This window comes from Triturus cristatus, chromosome 7 (genome assembly GCF_964204655.1).
Source record: "Triturus cristatus chromosome 7, aTriCri1.1, whole genome shotgun sequence".
Lineage (NCBI taxonomy): Eukaryota > Metazoa > Chordata > Amphibia > Caudata > Salamandridae > Triturus > Triturus cristatus.
The window spans coordinates 1,132,936,129-1,132,959,180 of NC_140590.1; the positions used below are offsets into that span (position 1 = coordinate 1,132,936,129).

The window sequence follows — 23,052 nt, forward strand, 5'->3', positions numbered from 1 at the left end:
TACACCAATTTATAAAAATAGCATATGGAATATGCTACTTACCAGTATGCATCTGTTCTTGGCATGTAGAGCTGCAGATCTACACACTGTGCATAGATCGCCATCTGGTGTTGGGCCCGGATGTCTGCAGTTGTTTTTCTTCTTGGAAAGTCTTTGGAAGTCACAAGGTATGCGACTCCTCCTTTGGATCATACTGCGCATGGGCTTCGGCTCCATCCTCAGATTGTTTTTCGCCAGCAGGGAAATGATGGAGCGTAGTAATAAGCAGTGAAGATGCCCATGTGTGCTGTATCTAAATAAGATAAACTGGAACAGATAAAGGTAGCCAGGGAGGTGGGTGGGTGTGTGTAGATCTGCAGCTCTACATGCCAAGAACAGATGCATACTGGTAAGTAGCATATTCCGTTCGAGGCATATGAAATGCAGATTACACACTGTGCATAGATTATATAGCAGTACTCGCTTCTAGCGGCGACCACCAGTATCTGTTGCAGTTGTTTGAAACAGTGTTTTGAGAACAGCCTGTCCCACACTAGCTTGTTGTTTAGTTTGCACATCTACACAATAGTGTTTAGTGAAAGTGTGCGGTGTAGACCATGTAGCTGCTTTGCAGATATCATCTAAGGGGATGTTCCCCAAGAATGCCATGGAAGCTCTATTTTACGTGTAGAGTGGGCTTTAGGGGGAACAGATAGCACGCGTTTTGCTTTGTGGTAGCAAATCTGTATGCATTTGACAATCCACCTAGCTATCCCAGATTTGGAGATGGGGTTGCCTTTGTGTGGTGGTGAGAAAGACACGAACAGTTGTTTGGTCTTACGAGAGGGTTGTGACCTTTCGATGTAGTAGAGTAAGGCTCGTTTGACATCTAGTGTGTGTAGAGCTCTTTCTGCAATGGTCTGTGGCTGCGAGAAGAATACGGGCAGTTCCACAGATTGGTTTAGGTGAAATGGAGAAATGACTTTTGGATTAGTGCGGAGAACAACCTTGTAATGGTGCATTTGCAGAAAAGGTTCTTGAATGGTGAGTGCTTGTATCTCACTGACCCTTCTGAGGGAAGTAATGGCTACAAGAAATGCAGTTTTCCATGTTAGGAATTGAAGTTCACATTTGTGTAGAGGTTCAAAGGGAGGCCCCATTAGTCTTGTGAGAACGATGTTTAGGTGCCACACAGGTGAGGGTGGCACTCTGGGGGGAATTATTCTCATGAGGCCTTCCATGAAGGCTTTTATGGCAGGTACTCGAAAGAGTGAGAGATGTTGCCTGTTTTGTAGATAAGCAGCTATGGCTGCAAGGTGCAGTCTAATAGACGTGTAGGCTAGGTTGCATCTTTGTAGGTGTAATAAATAGCCTATGATGTGTTGAATGGACACATCTAGGGGATCGAAGTTATTGTTGTGACAATAGATCACGAAACGTTTCCACTTGGCTGCGTAGCAAGCTCTAGTGGTAGGCCGTCTAGCTTCTCTAATGACGTTCATACAATCAGGGGGAAGATTAAGGTAACCGAATTCTAGGATTTCAGGAGCAAGATCGCAAGGGTGAGCTGAGCTGGGTCCGGGTGCCTGATCACTCCATGGTTCTGGGTTAAGAGGCGTGGAGAGAGGTGTAACTTTTGGTGCGGTACTACAGATAGTTCCAGCAGTGTGGTGTACCACGGTTGTCTGGCCCAAGTTGGAGCTATTAGGATGAGAATGAGGGAGTGTTGCTGTAGTTTGCGCACCACTAATGGAATGAGTGGGAAAGGCGGAAAAGCGTACGCAAATCTGCCTGATCAGTTCATCCATATTGCATTGCCTTTGGACAATGGGTGTGGATACCTGGCGGCGAAGCTTGGGCATTTGGCGTTTGTGTGTGACGAAGAGGTCTATTTGTGGATGGCCCCTGTGAGAAAGTGCCATCTTTCTTGCATGGTATGCCCCCACTTTTTGCTAAATTGCTGAATGTACTTCGATTGAGTGTACCCTGGGTTCCTGCCAATCAGGTGCCCAGGGCCTATGTTCCTTCCTTAAACCACACAAACTCCAAATTGGCAAACCCTAGCCACATGTCAGCCCCTAGTAAATGGTACCCTAGGTACCCAGGGCCTTGTGACCAGGGAAGGCCTCTAAGGGCTGCAGCACTCATTGTGCCACCCTCAGAGGCCCTGTACCCTTACACACACACTGCCCTTGCAGGCTGAGTGTCTGGGTGCAGGACAAAACAAAGAGTCGACATGGCACACATCACTGTGTACCATGCCCATCACCTACACTGCCAAGGCATATGTCAGCCACCCCTCTAGCTGGGTGCATTACGCCTATGGTGTGGGCACAGGAGCAGGAGCCCTATGCCCCTACAGTACCCGGGTCCATTCCTGGGCACTGTAAGTGCAGTGCTGTCATTTAAGAGTACATGGTGCTGAGAGCTTGTCAAACACGAGCTCCACAGCACCATATTGGCAACACTGAAGCCTGGGAAGTTTGGTATCCAACTTCTCAGCACATTGAACCCACACTGATGCCAGTGTAGGATTTAATGTACTAAGCACCCCAGAGGGCATCTTAGAGATGCCCCCTTACAGCTAACTTACAATCCACGTCTGCTCTGAGGCTGCCCAGGCTGCCACACAGCAGACACGTTGCTGAGCCCCTGCTCTCCCAGGCCTGCAACAATGCACATCCTGGGTGAGGTGAGAAATCTCCTCCCCCAGGATGAGCAAAGGGAAGCTTCAAAGGCATGCCGCCATTTGGAGTTTCCCCAGGCCACTGCAACCCCCTACTCTGGCGGGAAGCTTGGCCGGAAACCCCATACAAGGACAGGGGATGTGCCAGCCTGCCCACCCCACCCCTCAGGTGGGGGAGGCGAGGTGAAGCACATCTCCGGGCTCTCGCCATCTTGAAGATGGGAGGCCCTACCCTATCAGGATTAGGCTACTGCCCCCCTCCCACAGGAGAGAGGCAGGATAGGGGGTGTACCCACCCCAGGACAAGGACCCATTGGTCCCTGGCCTTCACCTACCTGTAACGCCCCTAAATCTAGTATTTAGGGGCACCCTGAACCTTCCTTCCTCAGATTCCAGATAGAAAACTACAAGAAGAGCAAGAAGAACAAGGACCTGCCCTGCAGCTGCTAAAAAGAGAAGACACCAACTGCTTTGGCCCCAGCCCTACCGGCCTGTCGACTCTCGAACCTGCACCAGCGCGGCATCCCTCGTGGCCAGCAACCTCACCAACCCCGGAGGACCTGGCTACCCTTTAGCTCTAAGCCCCTGGGACTCCCACGAGTAGAGGCTCTACTCAAGAAACCTATTTGCTATCCCTGGCACCAGCCCGGGACCGCGGACCCAACACACTCTGCACCAGCCAAGCCTGGCCAGTGCCGGAGTGGACAAAGACCCAGAGGACGACCCCACGGCGACTGTGACCCAGAGTCCGGCACCCAAGGACCCCCCTCGACCTCCCGGAAGAAGCCTGCAGCCTCAGAACCAAGTGCCACCCCAGCCGCGATCAACCAGAGGGTAAGATTCCCGACGTCAAAAGGCACCCCTGCACCCGGCGCCCTGCGGCCCCCTGTGCCCAATCCCAGGGTACCCACCTAACCTACAACTACCCAACTTACCTCTCGAAGTGGTGGTGGCACCTGAAACCTCCTCGTCCCCGAGCCTGCAGCCTTTTTCCAAACCGGAACATTCCCATTGATTTCCATTGAGCGCCCGAAGGCTCAAAAGCACCCTGCACCCAGCCGCCCGAGTGGCCCTGGTAGTGCCCTCTCTACACTAACCTACTTCCCCACTTGCCCTGAGTAAGTGACCAGGAGCCCAACTCCCACAGCCGCGTGGCTTGCCAGACAGCAGCCACCAACCAAGGCCCCCCCTATCCCTCATAGGATAACATTGGGCCTAACTCTCTCTGCACCCGGCCGTCCTGAAACCGCTGAGGGTGAACCAACTGTACCTACCTGACACTGGGGGACCCCTGAGTCCATGCCCGGAATTTCAACTCTGCCAGTCGAGTACTTACCCTTAAACCGCTAACTTCATTTTCCTCATAGGATAACATTGACTGGCTTTTTCTTCAAAAATCTTCTAAGTGTGAACTTTTCAAAACTGCAAAAATTCACCAAAAATCAGCCAAGTGACAAAAACGAATTTACTCACCTGCTCCTAGGTGAGCTCCCAGTGCTGGATCTTGGTGCCCAGCCCTAACCCTGAAAAGTGTTCACAACTATACTTACCTCTAACTCATTTTTCTCCCATAGGAAACCATTGTCTGCTTTTCTGTGAAATTTCTTCTGTCTATTTTTGCAAATTTGAAATATTCTTTTAAAATCGTACCATTTCTGCAAACGAAATTACTTACCTGCTTTTGATAAGGACCCCAGTCCTGGGTCTAGGTACCCAGTCCTGGATTACTAAAGTAACGATAAAGTACTCTACCTGCAATTTGAATTTCTTGCCATAGAGATCCATTGAATGTTTTCTTTGAAATATTTTCTAAGTGCTAACTTTTGAAATAGCTAAATATTATTTAAAATCATTACAGTTATTAAGTCGACTTTCATCACTGGATTCTGAATACTGACCCCAGGCTGGTTCTAGGAGCCAGACCTGGAATTCCAAAAGTAATCTGAAAAGTAATTTATTACAAATAACCTGAATTTACCATTGAGCTCAATGCATTGTTATGTTTAGGAAATAGGATTGTTTATTGCAACCAACTGTGACTGTTTACACAAATTTATTGCTTAAGACAAAAGTATTTATATTCAACCTCTCATTCTGAGAAAGTATATTTTTACCCCCTTTGTGGTTCTAAAAATAAAACAAGCATATATTTTATATATATAAACCATTGGCCTAGAGTTCAGTTATTGAGTGTGTGAAACCATTTGCTGACTGAGTGTGTACAATAAATGCTTTACACTGTCCTCTGGTACTGCCTTACTGCTCGACCAAGCTACCACTTTTGAGAGTAAGGTCATACCTAACTTTGACCTCTATCAGCCTCTGGGGGGACTGTGGACTCTGTACACCCTGTACCTATTAGGGAACAGTATATACAGAGCCACTTTCTCACAGCCCCACATTTGAAAGTACGGGTGAAGAACTTGTGGATGGAGTTCCCACTCGTGGATTTGTTGCGTTTGTCTGCTGAGCAGATCGGTCAAAGTGTTCTGGACTCCTGGGACATGTTGGGCTAGGAGAAAGATTTTTGTGGTATGGCCCACGTCCATATGCTCTGTGCTATCTGAGAGAGCTGTGGAGTGTGTGTGCCGCCTTGTTTTTGTATATAGTACATGGCTGTCATGTTGTCCGTGCGGATTAGGACGGCCTTGCCCGAGACATGGGTTTGAAAGGCCTTCAGGGCTAAAAATATGGCTAGTAACTCTAGATGGTTGATGTGGAGTAACTTTTGTTGAGGTGTCCACCTGCCCTGCGTGGTGTGATGTAGTAGGTGAGCTCCCCAGTCGGAGAGCGATGCGTCCGCTGTCAGTACTATCTGGGGAACCGGGTCCAGGAACGGTCGCCCTTTGGAAAGGTTTTTGGTGGTCCACCACTGCAGAGAGCGATGGGCGCGACCGTCTACCAACACCAGATCTGTCAATTGACCCTGGGCCTGGTTCCATTGGCGCGCTAAGCACTCTGTTAGAGTGTGTTCCGGGTGAAATTTGGCGCGTAGAGCCTGAATGTTTGCTATCCTGGCAGGACTGGGATAGGCTAGCGCTTTTGAGGTGTCTATGGTGGTACCAAGGTATTGTTTTACGTGAGAAGGTAGCAGATGGGACTTGGTATGGTTTACTGTGAAGCCCAGTTGGTGAAGTAGTTGCATTGTGGCGTGAACGTGTTGTACACACTGGTTGTATGAGTTGGCTTTTATGAGCCAGTCGTCTAGGTATGGGAAGACGTGGATGTGTTGTCTTCGCAGGTGTGCTGCCACTACCGCTAGGCACTTGGTAAACACCCGTGGTGCTACGATGACTCCGAATGGGAGCACTTTGAATTGATAGTGTTGACCGTCCACTACAAATCTGAGAAACCTCCTATGAGCCTTGTGAACAGGAATGTGGAAACAGGCGTCCTTGAGGTCTAGGGTGGCAAGGAAGTCGTTTTGGGAGAGCAGGGGAAGTACCTGCTGGAGTGTGACCATGTGGAAATGGTCTGAGTGTATAAAGTGATTTAGGGGTCTGAGGTCCAGGATGGGCCTTAGAGTGTCGTCCCTTTTTGGTATGAGAAAATATAGGGAGTAAACTCCCATATTTTGTTGGTGGGCAGGAACTAGCTCTATTGCACTCTTTTGTAGTAGGGAGATTACCTCCTGGTTTAGAAGTGACAAATATTCCTGTGACATTGGGCGTTGTTTGGGTGGAATGTTTTGGGGGGGGGGGGGGGGGGGGGGGGTTGGAAGAGGTTAGTTCAAAGCAGTAGCCTGACCGAATTATCTGGGTTACCCATTTGTCTGAGGTGGTAGTAGTCCAGACAGGAAGGAAATTGTGGAGTCTGCCCCCCACTGGAGTGGTATGGTCTGGGGGGAGTGGAGGGAAGCCATTGGGCAGGAGTGGAGTGAAGTCATTGGGCAGGGGTGGAGGCAGAGTGGGAGGTGTTAGTTTTGCCTCTGCCCTTATTGTTGTTACCCCTGTAGGTAGCCGCCTCTCTGGTAACCCCTAGTGAAGGTGGATTGGGTAGGGGCTTTATAGGAAGTGGAGGCACTGTCGGAGGAGTAGCCTCTGGAGGTGCTTCGAAAGGAAGAACGGCGAAAGGAGCGCCTGGGAGGGTGCGACTGTAGGGCTCCCATAGTCTTTGCCGCATTGGTGTCCTTTTTCATTTTTTCCAGGGCAACATCAACGTTTGGGCCAAACAGATGTTCCTGGTCAAAGGGGTGGTTGAGGATGCAAGCCTGCACCTCGGGTTTGAAACCCGAAATTCGTAGCCAGGCATGCCTACGGAGGAGGACGCTGGTGTTAATTGCCCTAGAGGCGGTGTCAGCTACATCGAGGGCGCAGCGAATGGAGGTGTTGGTGATGGTTTTACCCTCCTGGATTAGCTTGTTGGCTCTATTCCTGTATTTGTCAGGGAGGTGTTGCATTATGGCTTCTAATTTGTCATAATGTGCCCTGTCATATCTTGCCAAAAGCGCTTGGGTGTTTGCAATGCGCCATATGTTGGCAGCCTGGGATGCAGTTCGCTTGCCAGAGGCGTCTAGTAGTTTGGACTCCTTATCAGGTGGTGGTGCCTCGCCTGGTGCCTGGGAGTTTGCACGCTTCCTTGCAGTGGAGACTTCTAGGGAGTCTAGTGGTGCGGGCCCTCTGACGTTGGTGGGGTCTGTAGGGGCGGCCTTATACTTCTTCTCGATGCAAGGGTTGATGACCCTAGCACTGACCGGGTCTTTAAAGACCTCTGGCGCGTGCTTGATAACCCCCTTAAGCATGGGTAGAATGGAAGTGGCCCTGTGTGTGGTGTCAAAGGTATCTAGGAGGAAGTAGTCCTCCACGGGGTCTGTATGGAGATCAACTCCGTGGTAGTGTGCAGCCCTATGGAGCAGTTGGTTAAACTCCATAGTGTCTTCTGGGAGGGGAGGCGGTCTTGAAGGGTAAAGGTCGTCCTGCGGGACGTTGGGGGTGTCTGGGATGTTCTAGTCGTCCCATGGGTCTGGGGAGCCTGTAGGAGTGGGGTCCCCTGTGGGTTGGTCATGGGGTCCGTCCCTTGTGTCGTCGTAGACATCGTCATCATCCTCATCCGGAGAGGGTGTGGGGGAATGATGAGGTCGGGGAGGCGGAGGAGGTGGTGGAGGAGGGAGTGAAGGTAGTCTCAAAGGGGAGGTAGCAAAGTCTCTTCTCTTTGGAGGTGGAGCTGGGGCAGGGTTGTCCAACGGTCTCTTTTTGATGCTGAGCATCAAATGTCCAGTTTTAGGGTCTTTGACAAGTGTTTTGTAGTGGATCGGGCCGAAATAGTTCCTGTGTGAGGGGCCGATCCGTCGGCGCCGAAGGTGTCGGAGCTGTAGGTTTTTTAGTCTTGGAGTCGGCATCAGTTCGTTGTTTTGAACTGTGTGGCTTAGAAATGTCCGGTTGTTTCCTGGGTTCCGAGATGACTTTCGGCTTCGAGGTGTGGGTGTCGATGGCTTTGGATTTTTTGCTCGGTTCCGGGGATGGTGTTGGTACCATGGAGCTAGCGCTTGTCTTCGGCGCAGAGTGCTTCGGTGTGGAGCTCGGCGCGGAGGAGGAGGCCATCTTCTTTTTTGGTGCCGGTGCGGAGGAGTGTTTCTCGGCACCGACGGCAGGCTGGCTCGAGCTGCCAGAAGTCTTGATGGGCTTCTTTACCGGGCCCGAAAGCGATGTGAAGCAGTGTCTTTGGTCGTGCCTAGGCCCGAGGGCGAAGGCGTGACCGAAGACTTTTTCGATGCCGTCGAGGGTGGGGGGGTGGGGATCAATGTTAGTACTCACGCCCCTCTGTGCCAGAGTGATGTCCTCGGCATCTGAGTCGTTGGCTTCAGAGGAGCTGACGAGGCCCTCTTCGGTGTGCTGGTCTTCGTGAAGATCGACGCCTTCTCCGAAGATGTCGTCGGGGATTGCAGTCGACGAGTGTCGATATGAATGTCAGCAGCCCTACATGCCAAGAAGAGATGCATACTGGTAAGTAGCATATTCAGTTCGAGGCATGTGGGCTGCTGAATTCATATCTGTGCATAGATTATATAGCAGTCCCTCCATTAGCGGCGGCTGCCCGTGCCAGCTGCAGCAGTCTGAAAAAGAGTTTTGAGAACAGCCTGTCCTACAGCTGCCTGCTGTTTTGAGTGTACATCTACGCAGTAGTGTTTGGTAAATGTATGTATAGTGGACCATGTGGCTGCTCTACAGATTTCCTGTAAAGGAATGTTTCCTAGGAAAGCCATGGACGCCCCTAACTTTCGTGTTGAGTGGGCTCGTGGGGGAATCGTTAATGTGCGTTTAGCATTTTGATAGCAAATTTGAATACATTTAACGATCCATCTGGCTATCCCTGCTTTGGAAATGGCGTTGCCCTTGTGTTGTGGGGAAAAGGCAACAAAAAGTTGTTTTGTTTTCCTAAAGTCCTTAGTTCTGTCTATATAGTACATGAGGGCCCTCTTTACATCTAGTGTATGGAGCATTCTCTCTGCGACATTTTGTGGACTCAGAAAGAAAACAGGCAGTTCAATAGTTTGGTTCATGTGGAACTGCGATTTCACTTTGGGCATGAATTTGGGGTTGGTACGTAGTACAACTCTGTTTGCGTGAACTTGTATGAATGGCTCTTGAATGGTTAGTGCCTGGAGTTCACTAACTCTTCTTAACGAAGTGATTGCCACTAAGAAAGCTACTTTCCAGGTGAGGAATTGAATCTCACATGAATGGAGAGGTTCAAAGGGTGGACCCATTAATCTGGTGAGGACCACATTGAGGTTCCACACCGGTGCCGGTGGGTGTCTTGGGGGAATTACTCGTTTGAGTCCCTCCAAGAAGGCTTTGATGGCAGGCACTCTGAATAAAGAGAGGTGCTGCCCGTTTTGAAGATAGGCTGCTATCGCGGTTAAATGGATACGTATGGAGTTGTATGCCAAATTGCATCGGTATAAGTGTAAGAGGTAACAGATGACGTTTTGAATGGATGCGTCCAGCGGGTTAATGTCATTGTTGTTGCAGTAAATGACAAACCTCTTCCATTTAGCCGCATAGCAAGCTCTGGTAGTGGGTCTTCTGGCCTCCTTGATGATGTCCATACAATCAGGTGGCAGGTTTAGGTAGCCAAACTCTAAGACTTCAGGAGCCAGATTGCCAGGTTCAGCTGTTGCGGATCTGGGTGCAGAATTTCGCCATGGTTCTGCGTTAAAAGTGCGGGTTTGATCCGCAGCCTTTGATGTGGCACCACGGAAAGTTCTAGAAAGGTGGTGTACCATGGTTGGCGTGCCCATGTGGGAGCAACTAGGATGAGTGTCAGTGAGTGTTGTCGCAGTTTGCGTGCCACTAGCGGTATTAATGGCGCTGGGGAAAAAGCGTACGCAAATCTGCCGGACCAGTTCATCCATATCGCATTGCCCTGTGACTGCGGATGTGGGAACCTAGCGGCAAAGCTTTGGCATTGTGCGTTTTCGTTTGTGGCGAATAGGTCTATCTCTGGATGACCCCACTGTTGGAAGTACGGTTGGAGTACTGACGGATGTAGCTCCCACTCGTGCATCTGGTGGCTGTGTCTGCTGAGCAGATCCGCCATCTGGTTGTCCTTGCCGGGGAGGTGTTCCGCCATGAGGAATATGTTCCTCTGAATGGCCCACTTCCACATGCGCTGAGCCAGATGAGACAACTGTGGAGAGTGCGTTCCTCCCTGCTTCTGTATGTAGTACATTTCAGTCATGTTGTCCGTCCGGATCAACACGACTTTGTTACACAAGTGTACTTTCAATGCGTTCATGGCTAGGAAGATTGCCATCAGTTTCAGAACGTTGATGTGCATCTTCTTTTGCTGAGTTGTCTATAGTCCCTGCACTGTGTAATGGAGTACATGAGCTCCCCAACCCTGGAGAGAGGTGTCCGCTGTCAGTATTATTTGTGGAACAGGCTCTTGGAACGGTCGGCCCTTGCAAAGGTTTTGTGGATTCCACCAATGCAGAGAGTTGTATGCCCGACCGCTCACCAACACTAGGTCTTTTAATTGTCCGTGAGCCTGATTCCATTGACGTGCCAAGCACTCCTGAAGCGGGCGCATATGTTGTCTCGCGTGCGGGACTATGAAAATGCAGGAGGCCATCATGCCTATCAGCTGCATGAACACTCGCGCAGGAAGGGAGTGTTGAGGTTTGAACTTTGAGATCAGCAGTTGCATGCTGTTGATCCTCACTAAATTTGGCTGAGCTGTGGCTGCCAGAGTGTTTATGGTCGCGCCCAGGTACTGTCGTACGTGTGCGGGTTGTAGATGCGATTTTGGGTAATTTAGTGAGAATCCCAGACTGTGAAGAAGGTGAATGGTGAGGGACATGTGGCTGGCACATTGCTGGGCTGACTTTGCCTGAACAAGCCAGTCGTCCAGGTAAGGGAAGACGTGAATGTGTTGTCTCCGTAGATGTGCAGCCACTGTTGCTAGGCACTTGGTAAAGACCCTGGGTGCTGTTGTTACTCCGAAGGGGAGAACCTTGAACTGATAGTGAAGCCCCTGAATAGTGAACCTGAGATATTTCCTGTGTGATGGGTGTATGGGTATGTGGAAATACGCATCTTTCAAGTCCAGTGTGGCTAGGAAGTCTCCCTGACTGAGTAGCGGTAGAACCTGCTGTAGGGTGAGCATATGGAAATGCTCTGAGAGAATGTAGTGGTTGAGGGGTCTCCGGTCTAGTATAGGTCTGAGCGAACCGTCCTTTTTTGGGATTAAGAAGTACAGAGAGTACACCCCTGTCCCCTGTTGGTTGACGGGCACGACCTCTATTGCACCTTTTTGCAGCATACTTAGCACTTCCTGCTGCAATAATGCCAAGTGCTCTACGGACATAGGACGGTGCTTTGGCGGTATGTTGGGTGGAGTGGACATTAATTCGAGACAGTAACCGTGCTGGATAATGTCCCTGAGCCACCTGTCTGTGGTGATGGTTTTCCACGCTGACAGGAACCGTTGGAGTCTCCCCCCGACAGGTGTTATGTGGTCGGGGGGCAGGGAGAGGGTGTCACGGTTTGTTTTTGGGGGAGGACCTGGTGTTGCCGTACCCACGTCCTCTGCCTTTGGTGCTGGATCCACGATATCCACCTCTGGTGGTTTTATCATAGCTACTTTGTGTGCCCCCTTTATTGTACTGCTGCTGGGACCCCTGACCTCTAGCTGCTCCTCTATTCCCGGGGCGACGAAAGGAGCCACTACGAAACTGCTGCGACTGCAGAGCCCCCATTGATTTTGCAGTTTCAGTGTCTCTTAATTTTTTTGAGGGTAGTGTCAACTTCAGGGCCAAATAAATAGTCTGGGTTGACCGGTTGATTTAAGATATTGTTCTGAATCTCAGGCTTGAAGCCTGAGATTCTCAACCATGCGTGCCTCCTCAACATGACGCTTGTGTTGATTGCCCTCGCCGCAGTGTCGGCTGCGTCCAGTGCGCATTTGATGGACGCATTGGTAAGGAGTTGTCCCTCTCTGATAAGGAGCTCCGCTGCCTCTTTGTATTCATCTGGCAAATGTTGTAGCAGTGATTCTAGTGTGTCGTAGTGGGACCTATCATAACGGGCCAGGAGTGCCTGTGTGTTGGCAATGCGCCAGATGTTTACCGCTTGCGCTGCAATCCGTTTGCCTGATGTCTCCAGCACTTTGGACTCCTTGTCTGGGGGAGGAGCATCACCCGTTGTTTGTGAGTGGGCTCTTTTGCGAGCATTAGCAACATCCATGGAGTCTAAAGGTAACTGACCCCTAATGTACATAGGGTCTCCGGGTGCAGGCTTTTATTTCTTTTCGATTCTGGGGTTCAGCACCCGTGCCCTGGTTGCTTCATTAAAAATGTCTTTCGCAGGTTAACATTGGCAGAGTTTTGACAGTTTTTTCAGAGGAGGCGAAAGTGTCCACTAAGAAGTCTTCTTCTACAGTGTTAGAATGGAGTTCCACTCCATGATTGGCAGCAGCCCGTTCTATGAGGGCATTAAAGGCAGCAGTGTCCTCTGTGGGAGATGTCTTTATATTATAAAGCTGCGTGTCAGGAGTATCTAGTGCGGTACCCTGGTCGGTGGGGTCATCCCATGCCTGATCTGGGTCTTGCAAGTGATCATAAGGATCGATATCCCCAGGGTAGGTGGTATCATCCCCTACATAGTCCTCTCCTGCGTCTGCCTCTGAATGCGTAGGAGAAAAGGACGGTGGATCCTGATGTAAGGGTTGAAAGTGTTCATGAAGCACTGGTTCTGATCCTGTCGGCAATTTGTGTTTTAGAGGAATTTTGTAGGAGTCCAATCCCCTCTCTGGCGTGATTTTCCGCTTGCAGAGCATCAACCTACCAGTGTCGGCGTCGATAAAGTGTGCCTGTGAAGGCTCGATATCCGTTTGTCCAGTGGATGGGGACTGTGTTTGGCGGACACGTGTCCGAATCTCGAACATTTTCGGCGCCGTGGGTGGCGGCAATCCAAACGTGATGTTCTCCGGCGCAGAGTGTGATTTTGCGGCCTTGTGCGTTTCGGGGCCCGACGTAGAGCGGAGGGTTGCCCGGTCCCTGATGCGTTGCAACGATTCTGAGACCTGTTGCACGGTGAACGCAGATGGCGCCTTGGAACCGATCGGCACCTTAGAGGTAGGCGTCGAAGCGGCATCCGACTTTTTTGCAGTCTGGGTCGTCGATCCGAAGGGAGGTATCGACGCTCGTCGGAGTCGATGACTTGGCAGGCGGCGCCGTCTTAGACGTCGACGCAGACGGGTTGGCCACCTGGACTTTGGTGGTTTGTGCCGTAATCTTCGGTGCCAGAGGCCGAGGCGCTGTGTGGGGACCGAGGGCCTTCTTCGGCTCGGCGCCCGGATCCGCTGCGGTGAGCTCGGCCCCGAAATCTCTTTTGGCGCGTTCGGAGCCGATGACCTTTGCCGGCGTTAAAGGAGTGGAGGGCTTCGAGGCCTTCGAGCCGATCGCAACCATTTTCACTTTCGATGGAACCGGTGCAATGGACGGTGTCGGTTTCGCTGAAGGGAATCCAGTCGTCTTCGATAATAATGGCTCCTGTGAAATGTTCGAGGCCGGGCCTGAAGGCGGGGCCGAAGAACTGAGATCGATCTTGGGTAAGGCCCGTAGGCGATCCCTCGACCTGAGCCTTATGACGACTTAGTTTTTCGGCCTCCGTATCGACGGGTTGGCCTAGCTCTTCGCTGGAGCTATCTTCCTCGGCCCCAAGGGCCTCATCGTAGTCTCCTACCTCTTCGACGACTTCTTCTCCCTGAAAGATCACCTCATCGTCGTCTTCCGATCGGGAGTCGTGTTCGGAAGCGGGCTGGAGTCTACGTCTTCGACGCTCTCGGCGTCTTCGTCCTCGGTGCTAAAGATGTTGGCCGGGGCAGGCGCCGATTGCTGCGCCTCCAATCTCGCTGCCCATCGATTCCGGAGAGTCTTCTTCGAGCGGAACCGGGCGCAGGCCATACATTTCGACTCATCGTGATCCGGTGAGAGACATTTGTTGCATACCGGGTGGACGTCGATGTGTGGGTATTTCTCGTGGCATAAAGGACATCTCTTGAAGGGAGTTCTCGATTCCATCGTCGATCGGAGTTCGATGTTCGGACCAAGCGGATCCGAAAAGCCTGAAGCAGGTGCTAAAGCACTAAAGAAACTGGTCGATACCGAACGGGAACAGTACCGACGAGAACTAAAGGCCTTTTGGCCTTAAACTAAATTTTCCTAACTTGAGCTAAGATAAGCACATCCGAACCCAATGGCGGAAAAAAACAATCTAAGGATGGAGAGGATGCCCATGCGCACTGTAGTCCAGCGGAGGAGTCACCTATCTCGTGATACTTCGAAGACTCTTCCAGGACAACAATGTGCAATCATCCGGACCCAACACTTGGCGGCGATCTATGCACAGATATGAATTCAGCAGCCAACATGCCTCGAACATATTAATTATAATGTGTGTGTTTAGGAAATCAGAAGAAAATCGTTCAGGTAAGTATGTGCTTTAATATGAAATATTTTTAGTACAAAAATGGACAGTGCAATTTCTGGAGGCTGGAATGTAATCATATGGGAGAAAAGTCAATGCAGCATTCAGGTCTAGTACAGCCACTTACGGTACCCTTCTCCAGGAGTTAGGGGTGAGTGGAAGGCAAGGTTCAAGGCAGCACAGAACACCACCAGCGACACTAGGACAGCTGGGCGCAGAGGTGCAAAACAGTGTCGGTGCCCAATCTTATTCTATGGAGGACAGTCGTGGTAATAAGAGGCTGCAGGCTTTGACGGAGGGGCCAGTCAGGTTGAACCAACAGCGGGGCCCAGGTCTCACGATGCTCGGGGACGAGGGACAGTGTTGGTCCTCTTCTCCAGGGGCGACGGGTGCAGGGTGTTCTTAGCCGTCAGGTTTCTCTTACCGGCAGCAGTCGCAGTAGATGGGGTCTGCGGGCTGAGGCTGCAGGCAATGTCGGGAGTCCACAAGAGGTGTGACCACACTGGACTTGGTCTCTGGAGGATGCGGGGACCACGCTGACACAGTTGGCCCACTTCAACTCGGGCTTGGAGTGATGCGTGCAGTAGGGTCTTCAGGCGTTGGGTTTCTGCAGTCACAGAATCCTTCCAGGGGTCTTTGGATGCCTGCAGGATGCAGGGGAGACGGTCCACTGCTTCTCAGAAGGTCCTGGTTCCTGAATGAAGTGCTGGCAGGTCTCCTGGGCTTTGGGGACTCAGCAGCTGCAGAACAGTTGATGCTTGATGCAATTGGTGAAGGATTTTTTGTTCTCGTGGGTGGACTTTAATAGGGTGTTGGCGCCCTAACGGGAAGTTCACAATATTAATGCACAACAAACGCAATTTCAGGCGGTGCCTAAGGGGAGAGAGCACCACCCCTCTCTTAAAATTGTGGCATATGCCAGCTTAACATTTCATCTCACACTCCCCAGCACAGGCAATATCAAAAGACTCAAAGCCGCTTCCAATATGTAGTTAGCATCCACGTATCAATTCTTTCTGTTCTCAGCCGACACATGTTTTGTCACGACTAACGCAACTTCTTCATGGCTAAGAAATTATACACAAAATGAAATCACTTACACTTCCAAGTTGATCTCTCACATCAAATTAATATTACTCAACCAAATAAGTATCTAAAAACGTGGAAACTCATATTTTTTATCATATACATCCTATACAAGCATGTGGGTTGCCATGCACACCATACCCCTATGTTATGGCATGCAAAGTAATTTAATCCCAAGCGCAGGTAGAAACCGTGTGCAAAAAAAAAAAAATTCTTATCCAACTGTAAAGTGTAAAACAAAAGGAAAGCGTACCTAATGTTACTGTAGGTCAGTTTATCTGAAAAAAACGAATTCTATTTATATAAAAATCGAAATGTAATCCAATATTGTGAAGTACCATCCCTAACATCCAATATGAAATCTTAATGGCACCTACTTTGATGACGGTGATGATTCCAAACCTTTAGCCCGAGCTGACAAATCACTGGAGGGATATTTTACTAATACACCAGAGATTACATACCGTAGAGGAACATGTTTACGGAATTTATACTGCCCCAGTTATTTAGGGGTTCGAACTGGAACGAATTGGATGACACCCTATACACTTGGTTTCCATAAATGTGGGCATTGTGTGAACTGCAAGTGGGCATTGGACAAAAAGAGAAAGTTTGAGGGCCCCAACAAGATGAGGTACATCGTTAAATTTAATATTAATTGCAACACAAAGTTTATGGTGTACATCATAGAATGTAGGTGTGGGAAAAATACTTTGGTAGCACGATCCGGCCACTTAGAGAAAGAATAGGATAACACAGGAGAGCGGTCAAACGAGGGGAAATTAGTTATACCATTTCTAAACATTTATCAGAATGTGCAGCACAGGAAAGGAATAAAAGTTTCATATTCTATGGGATTGACCACATACAAATACACCCAAGAGGAGGCAATTGGGAACTCACCCTCAGAAGGAGGGAGTCAATCTGGATTTTAAAACTTTGAAGTAAGGAGACCGATCTTAATGTGGACCATGAGATGCATTATTTTTTGGGTACATGATACTGGTAGTTATTATATTTGATGTATTGCACCAACAATGTAATGAGGGGTGTCTCAAGATCTTTGCCACATGGTAACAGACAATAAGACTGTCTAACGTTTCGAGAAGACTTACTACTTTTTATATGGAGATTCAGATGAGTATTGGTGGATTGGGTATCTGATTTAGTCTGTTAAGCGAGTGCATTAATACACTCAAGGGCGATGAGGAATGAGAGAATGCCATGCACACTAGATTCACATGACAGGCATATTGAACAGAAAACATGATTACACTATTTAACGCCAATGATGTTTAAACTTCAACATTAATTCGGATTTCACCCACTAGGAGAGCCTGTGATATCTTGATATGCACTTTAAGTTGTCATAATAGATAGATCGATAGATAGATAGATCCGTAGGATATTCCAATATTAGCATTTGTAGCATGCCCTTTAAAATGTGACATTAGAAATTAGTCTGCCAGGTGGCACCGCTATTGCATGAGCACTAATATGTATAAAAATTAGAGCGAACAAAGTGGGAGAAACTTTCTTGCCCCGAGCGGTTGTAGTAGTGAACTTATACAATCCGGTTTTTAAATTAACGGACTAGATCACAATAGATGTTTAAGTAAGAGTGTGATCCATGATATATTGGATAAAAGGTTAGCCATATTCAAATACATAGAGATAACTTGATAAATTCTCTTTATCTTATAACGCCATCATGCCAAGATGGTGCCCATTATCGATTGCAGAGAGAGAGTCCTATTTCACGTTCGACACGTGCGCTGGGCGCATTAAGTGAACAGTTGTGTTGAAGCGTGTGCGGTGAACCTGGACACATACTGCATTTGACGTACTCGCGGAGTGGATGTTCTACATTGAGGTAAGGATACGTACGGGAATACTGATACTGTAGGTACACGGAAGGCTACGACGAGTGGGCTTGGAGTAACATACTCCTTTTCCTATTTTTCCAGACACAGATCGCGCAGGATACGGTGAATCGGACCAATACTTTGGTCAGGACACATTGTTTGAATATCTTTTGGTCTAAACGAAAGACCTGCATCGGTGACAACAGAAGTACATATAGTGTATGAAATCAACAGTAAGAGATAGAAGATGAACTAATGGTTTTCGGATAAACAGTGAATGATCATTAGAATATTTTTTAATGACATCACCGTGCTTTATAGGATCCCTGGTCCAGTGACGGCTTTTGGGCATTCTTTGCAGAGGTTACTTATGAATACTAGATGGATATTGGCATTCGGTTTGGAATTATCACGGACATCAAAGTAGGTGCTATTAAGATTTCACATTGGATATTAGGGATGGTACTTCACAATATTGGATTACATATCGATTTATATACAATTAGAATTTTATTTTTTCAGATAAACTGACCTACAGTAACATTAGTTACGCTTTCCTTTTGTTTTACACATTACAGTTAGATCAGAAACACACTTGGTTTCTACACACACTTGGGATTCAATCAGTGAAGGCAGCAGGCAGATCAGCAGGGTTGTCTCCGAGTCATTTGCTGGATCTTCTGTTCTTGCAGGATGCAACTCTTCTTGTGCTTCTTAGTCTTTCAGATGGGCAGGATCTGTTCCTCTGGTGCCGGGGCTCCTCTAAATACTGAATTTAGGGTGTTAAGAGGAGTATAGAGTAGTAGCCAATGGGCTATTGACCCTTGGGGCAGTACGCCCCCTATATGACCAATTCCGGTGGGAAATGGGCACAACCCTGTCCCAAAAGTCCTAAGTATGCCATCACAAAGATGGCTACTTCTGAAAAGTAGTGTCCATCTCAGTTTAGCCCACCTTAGGGCTATTACAAGCCTGAGGGTGGCACACCCGACTAGCTAATTTTCTGGCCTGTCGAGGTGCCAAAGAGGCTCTGGACAAAGGGGTCCGGCTTCCTTTCCTGTGAGCGGAGCCGGATTCGCATTTCAAAGAGGGCAGCTCTTTGAAGCTTGCCAGCCTAGGAAGGCTAATCCGCAGCTCATCCTGTGGGACGGGCTTTTGTTCTGGGTCTCGGGAGAGCAAAAGGTGGTCAAAACAGTGTCTCTGGTGGCAGGCTGGCAGAAACCAATCAGCGAGCACACCAGAAGCTGGTAGGTTTTCAGGGGGCACCTCTAAGATGCCCTGTGTGCATGTATTGGTAAAGCCAATACTGGCATCAGTGTGGGTGTTGGAAAGTGCCTCCATTTGCACGGTTACCCCCCTAGCTTTTTGCCAAATACATGATGCCAACGTGACCGAGTGTGAGCTGGGATCCTGGAGCCATTTTGAGTACCTGGGCTGGGAGTGAGGCTCTCCCCACTGCTGGAAGAGACCTTGCACCACCTTCAAGTGAAGGTGTCATTTGTGATCCATCATGCACCTGGGGTTGAGTTTGTCCGCCCCGGCGTTAAGTGAACCTGTCAGGTGTTGAACCACCAGGGATATGCCCTGATGCTCCAGACATGTCCAGAGGCGGAGGGCCTCTCGACATAGGCTCCACGACCCCACCTCGCCTTGTTTGTTGCAGTACCACATGGCAGTGGTGTTGTCTGTTAACACCTGCACTACTCTTCCCCGGACAGATGGAAGAATGGCTTTGAGAGAAAGACGAATCGCCTGAAGCTCCAGAAGGTCGATGTGGAGCCCGGACTCTGCCGGAGAGCAGAGGCCTCTGATCTTCGCCTCCCCCATGTGGCCGCCCCATCCCAGAAGTGATGAATCGGTAACCACTGTGAACTCTGGTTGAGGAAGGGAGAGGGATCTGCCGTAGACCCAATCCCGGTTAGTTTTCCACCACTGCAATTGGTGTGCAGTGCCCTCAGAGATTGTGGTGTTGCGGATAAGCAGGCTGGAAGGACTGCTGGTAGGGATGGTACAGCGGATATACCCAACGATAGGAATATCTACTTTTTTCTTTAAGGTGTTTTTCAGAACTGTAAGGTACCCTATGATTTTGCAGTGCCTGTGTCTGCCTTTATTACCTGCAAGTCATTTATGTGCTTGCCAAATAAGGCGTTGCTATCATTTGACATGTCTAGAATTTTTGTTTGGACTTCAGGAGGAAATGTTATAGTCTTTAGCCAACTTTGGCGTCCAAAGACAGCTGGCCCTGCGAGCTGCTGGAAACCTAGAGAAGCCATGTCCATAGCATAATCTAAGATCTCCCACAAAGATCTTTCTCCCTCTACCAGAATCTTTTTTGCTTCCGTTTTCTTATCTTCTGGCAGACAATCCGGATATATGGCGGTGGCACGGCGTTCATAGTGTGGGCTTCTTCTTCATTGACGAGGTGGTGGTCGCCGTCAACGCTGATGTCGTAGTCATCGATGACTTAGTAGATGACTGGGTTGTCGTAGTCTTGTTCTTCATCGACTATCATTTTAACTGGTTTACAGTCGTCAACGGGTTCTTCTTAGTCAGTTTAGACTAGACTAAGACTGGGTCTGAGGAGGAGTTTGCAGGCTTCAAAGCCAAGGCTGTGGATGGAGCAGAGGGTTTAGATTTTGCCTGAGAAAGCAGCTTCTCACCTTTCGCTGTGTGAGGAGCCTTTTGAATACCCATGATGTGTCTTTAAGGCTTTCTAGTGCCCCTCTGGTGACCCTTCTCTTTTCCTGGGCATTTATTATGAGGGGATAGAATCCTCACGGTTTTCATCCTGGGTAGGATGAGGGCAATATATACATTGCTTATGGGGATCTTCTGATTGTAGCCTTTTCTTTCCACAGGTCCCACAAGATCTAAAAAGTCCCTTCTTGAAAGGTTCTGACATCTTTAAGCTGGAGAAGTGGTTAGGAAATATCAAATTTGAGTTAAAGCTGTAGAAACTGAGCAGAGCTCAGGGAGACACCCTGCCACACAGCGTGCGGTAGAAAATCTGAGGAAGATGGCTCTGCTAGGCGTGTTCTATAGGTGCTATCGCCTAATTGGCTTGAGTTTGGTTCTTTTCTTTGAAAGATTTAGTTAAACTACAAAAGTCAATGTCTTTTTTACTGTTTTAAGTTATCTATGCAATTCCTACTGCTTTAGAATGTACCGTGGTACTCCCACCTCGATGACTAGGATGAGTCAAGCATGTGAATATATGAACGATCTAATAAGGAGATTGGCGTGTTATGGTCCAGCTGAAAATGCAGATCTTCCATTCTATGCCGTACGAAGCAATTATTTGGAAAATAAAAAAAAATAAAAAAAGAAGTGCGAGATGGGACTTACCACTCCTAAGGCCAGCTCTTGGTGCAAGGGCTCATGGGAGAGATAATGTAGTGGGACTGAGGACGACATTGCCGGAGCATGGTGGGAAGCGGAATATGAGAATCCTCCAATCGGATGCTGTTCCCCTCGCAGATCAACGTCGTTTTCTATCCTTTGGAGAGGCTGGTGGGGGGGGGGGGAGGGGACATAAAACGGACAGTATATGGGATAGGGATAGAAATTGAGCCGATGGGAGGCAAAAAGGAAGTGGAAGGCAAGGACCAAACACCCCCGCCATCCCCAGAAGATAAAGCATAAGGGGAGACAGAGAGCAAAGTGAAAAGCAGGCAGGTGGCCCAGGGCGAGGCCAAAGGCAGGTAGGTGGCCCAGGTCGAGGCAGCCAGGCAGAGGGCGAGGCCAAAGCCGAGCAGAGGGCAGGGCCAAATCCAGGCAGAGCAGCGGGCAGGGCCAAAGCCAGGCAGAGCATAAGGCATGAGGACAAGGCATGAGGTGGCCAGGCCGAAGGGGTCGAGGGTGAGGCACAAGGCAAAAAAAGGACAGGGGCAGGGCAAAAAAAAGAAAGGGACATTGGTGAGCCAAGAGACAGAAGAGGCACATAACATGCAAAAGGGAGAAGGGCAAAGAGTAGGCAAAAAGGGCAAGGAGGCATAAGACCAAAGGTTGAGAGGAAAGAGAAAGGCAGGAGAACAAGGGGAAAAGCAGGAGGAGAGGCAGAATGGGAGGCCAGAGTCAGAGGGCAAATACAAAATGCAAGAGAAGAAAGGTGATACATTGGAGGACGAGGCAAGGGAAGAAGAATCATGAGGTTAAGTGCAAGAGGGCATGGGAGGAGAATCAGAAAGGCAAGGTTGAAGCAGAGAAGGGGGGAGGCAGTGGCGAGAGCAAAGGCAGGATGACCAAGAATAAGGGGAGGAAGGTGAAATGCAGAGTGAGAAAGTAGGTGACAGAAGTGGAAGGGGCACAAGACAGTTAAATGTAGGAAGGAAAACAGAGATGAGATCAAAGAAGGGCACCACAACATGGTAAAAAGTAAGAAAGTTAGAGGGAAGAAGGCAAGATCAGTAAGATGAAAGCAGTATGTTGAGTCAGAAGATGAGTGAAGAGGAGATAAAAGTGTGATCATCAGGGATAACAATCAGAAGAAAATAATGGCAATGTGCTCAGCTGCACAAATAATACCTCTTATTCTGACCAGCTGAGAAATACAAATTGTGGGAATGACCAGTCTAACATAAGCCGGAACGCCTCGCAGAGTGACAAAATGTAAAGCTACCTCCATAGAAACAAGACTAGACCCAAACGAACGTTACTTAACCCTTCGGTGCTTGAGGCCATACATACGTATCGAAGACAAGAACGAGTTATTCTCGGACGTGGTCCCCAAATAGGGACGGCCTCAAGCCAAAGTTTAAATACATAAAAATGACAGGGAATAGGTTAATCAAAGTGCTAGTAACCTCCTCGATAGGACAGCATGAAACGCTGCTCTTTCACTGGGACTAAAGAGTTGGATAAGTTCAGTACACTTTTGTTCCATCATTGTGGCAAATGAAATCTTCTCAAAAAATGTTGAACGAAAGAGCCCTTTTCCTCTGTAATTATCTTTATTTCAAGGTCAACAATGAAATGACTAAGCCACTTACCATGCGTGGGTGCTGAGGCTGCAGGGGCACAAACTGGCCGAGTGCTGCCATGTGAGGCTGTTGGTGAGGAGGCGGTGGTGGGTGCAGGATGTAGTGCTCATTGGAGATGAGAGGAGGAAAGGCCTGGTAGGAAATGGGAAGTTGTTGCATAGTGCATGCCTGGATCAACTAGAAAGAAAAATGGAAGTGAGACGAGATACACGCATACCTTACCACAATAAAGACTGACTGGGCCAGTCCTCAATTCACCCTTGTGTCTGGAACACCATATCACCTCCCCCACCCCCCACAAAGTACACCCCAGTCCCCCCCAAAACAAAATCACAACTTTGCGTCCTGTCAAGCTGCAGACAAAGTGCCATTACTTTACTAGGCTGGGACATTAAAACACATAATGCAGACACTTGACAACAGATACTGAAAGCGGACTGTGATTCAAAGGAACATTTGTGAAGAATAATTCTTCACTTCTCTCTTACCTACTGATCCATAGAACTCAAACGTTATACATTCAT

The 23,052-nt window shown here is 48.9% G+C and overlaps 1 protein-coding gene across 5 annotated transcripts in view; it reads right to left on the reverse strand.

Annotated features, from left to right (window-relative positions):
• The window catches only part of RNF44 (ring finger protein 44), a 305,895-nt gene that overhangs the window by 156,545 nt on the left and 126,298 nt on the right, over positions 1 to 23,052 (reverse strand). For 4 of the 5 annotated variants that reach the window (XM_085618288.1, XM_085618286.1, XM_085618285.1 and 1 more), the window contains 2 exons: positions 22,538 to 22,705; positions 20,895 to 21,056 (listed from right to left, as the gene is read on the reverse strand). In XM_085618288.1, the coding sequence (XP_085474414.1) occupies positions 20,895 to 21,056; positions 22,538 to 22,705 (330 nt within the window). The remainder of the gene's footprint in view (positions 1 to 20,894; positions 21,057 to 22,537; positions 22,706 to 23,052) is intronic. The other variant, XM_085618287.1, reaches the window with a different exon arrangement.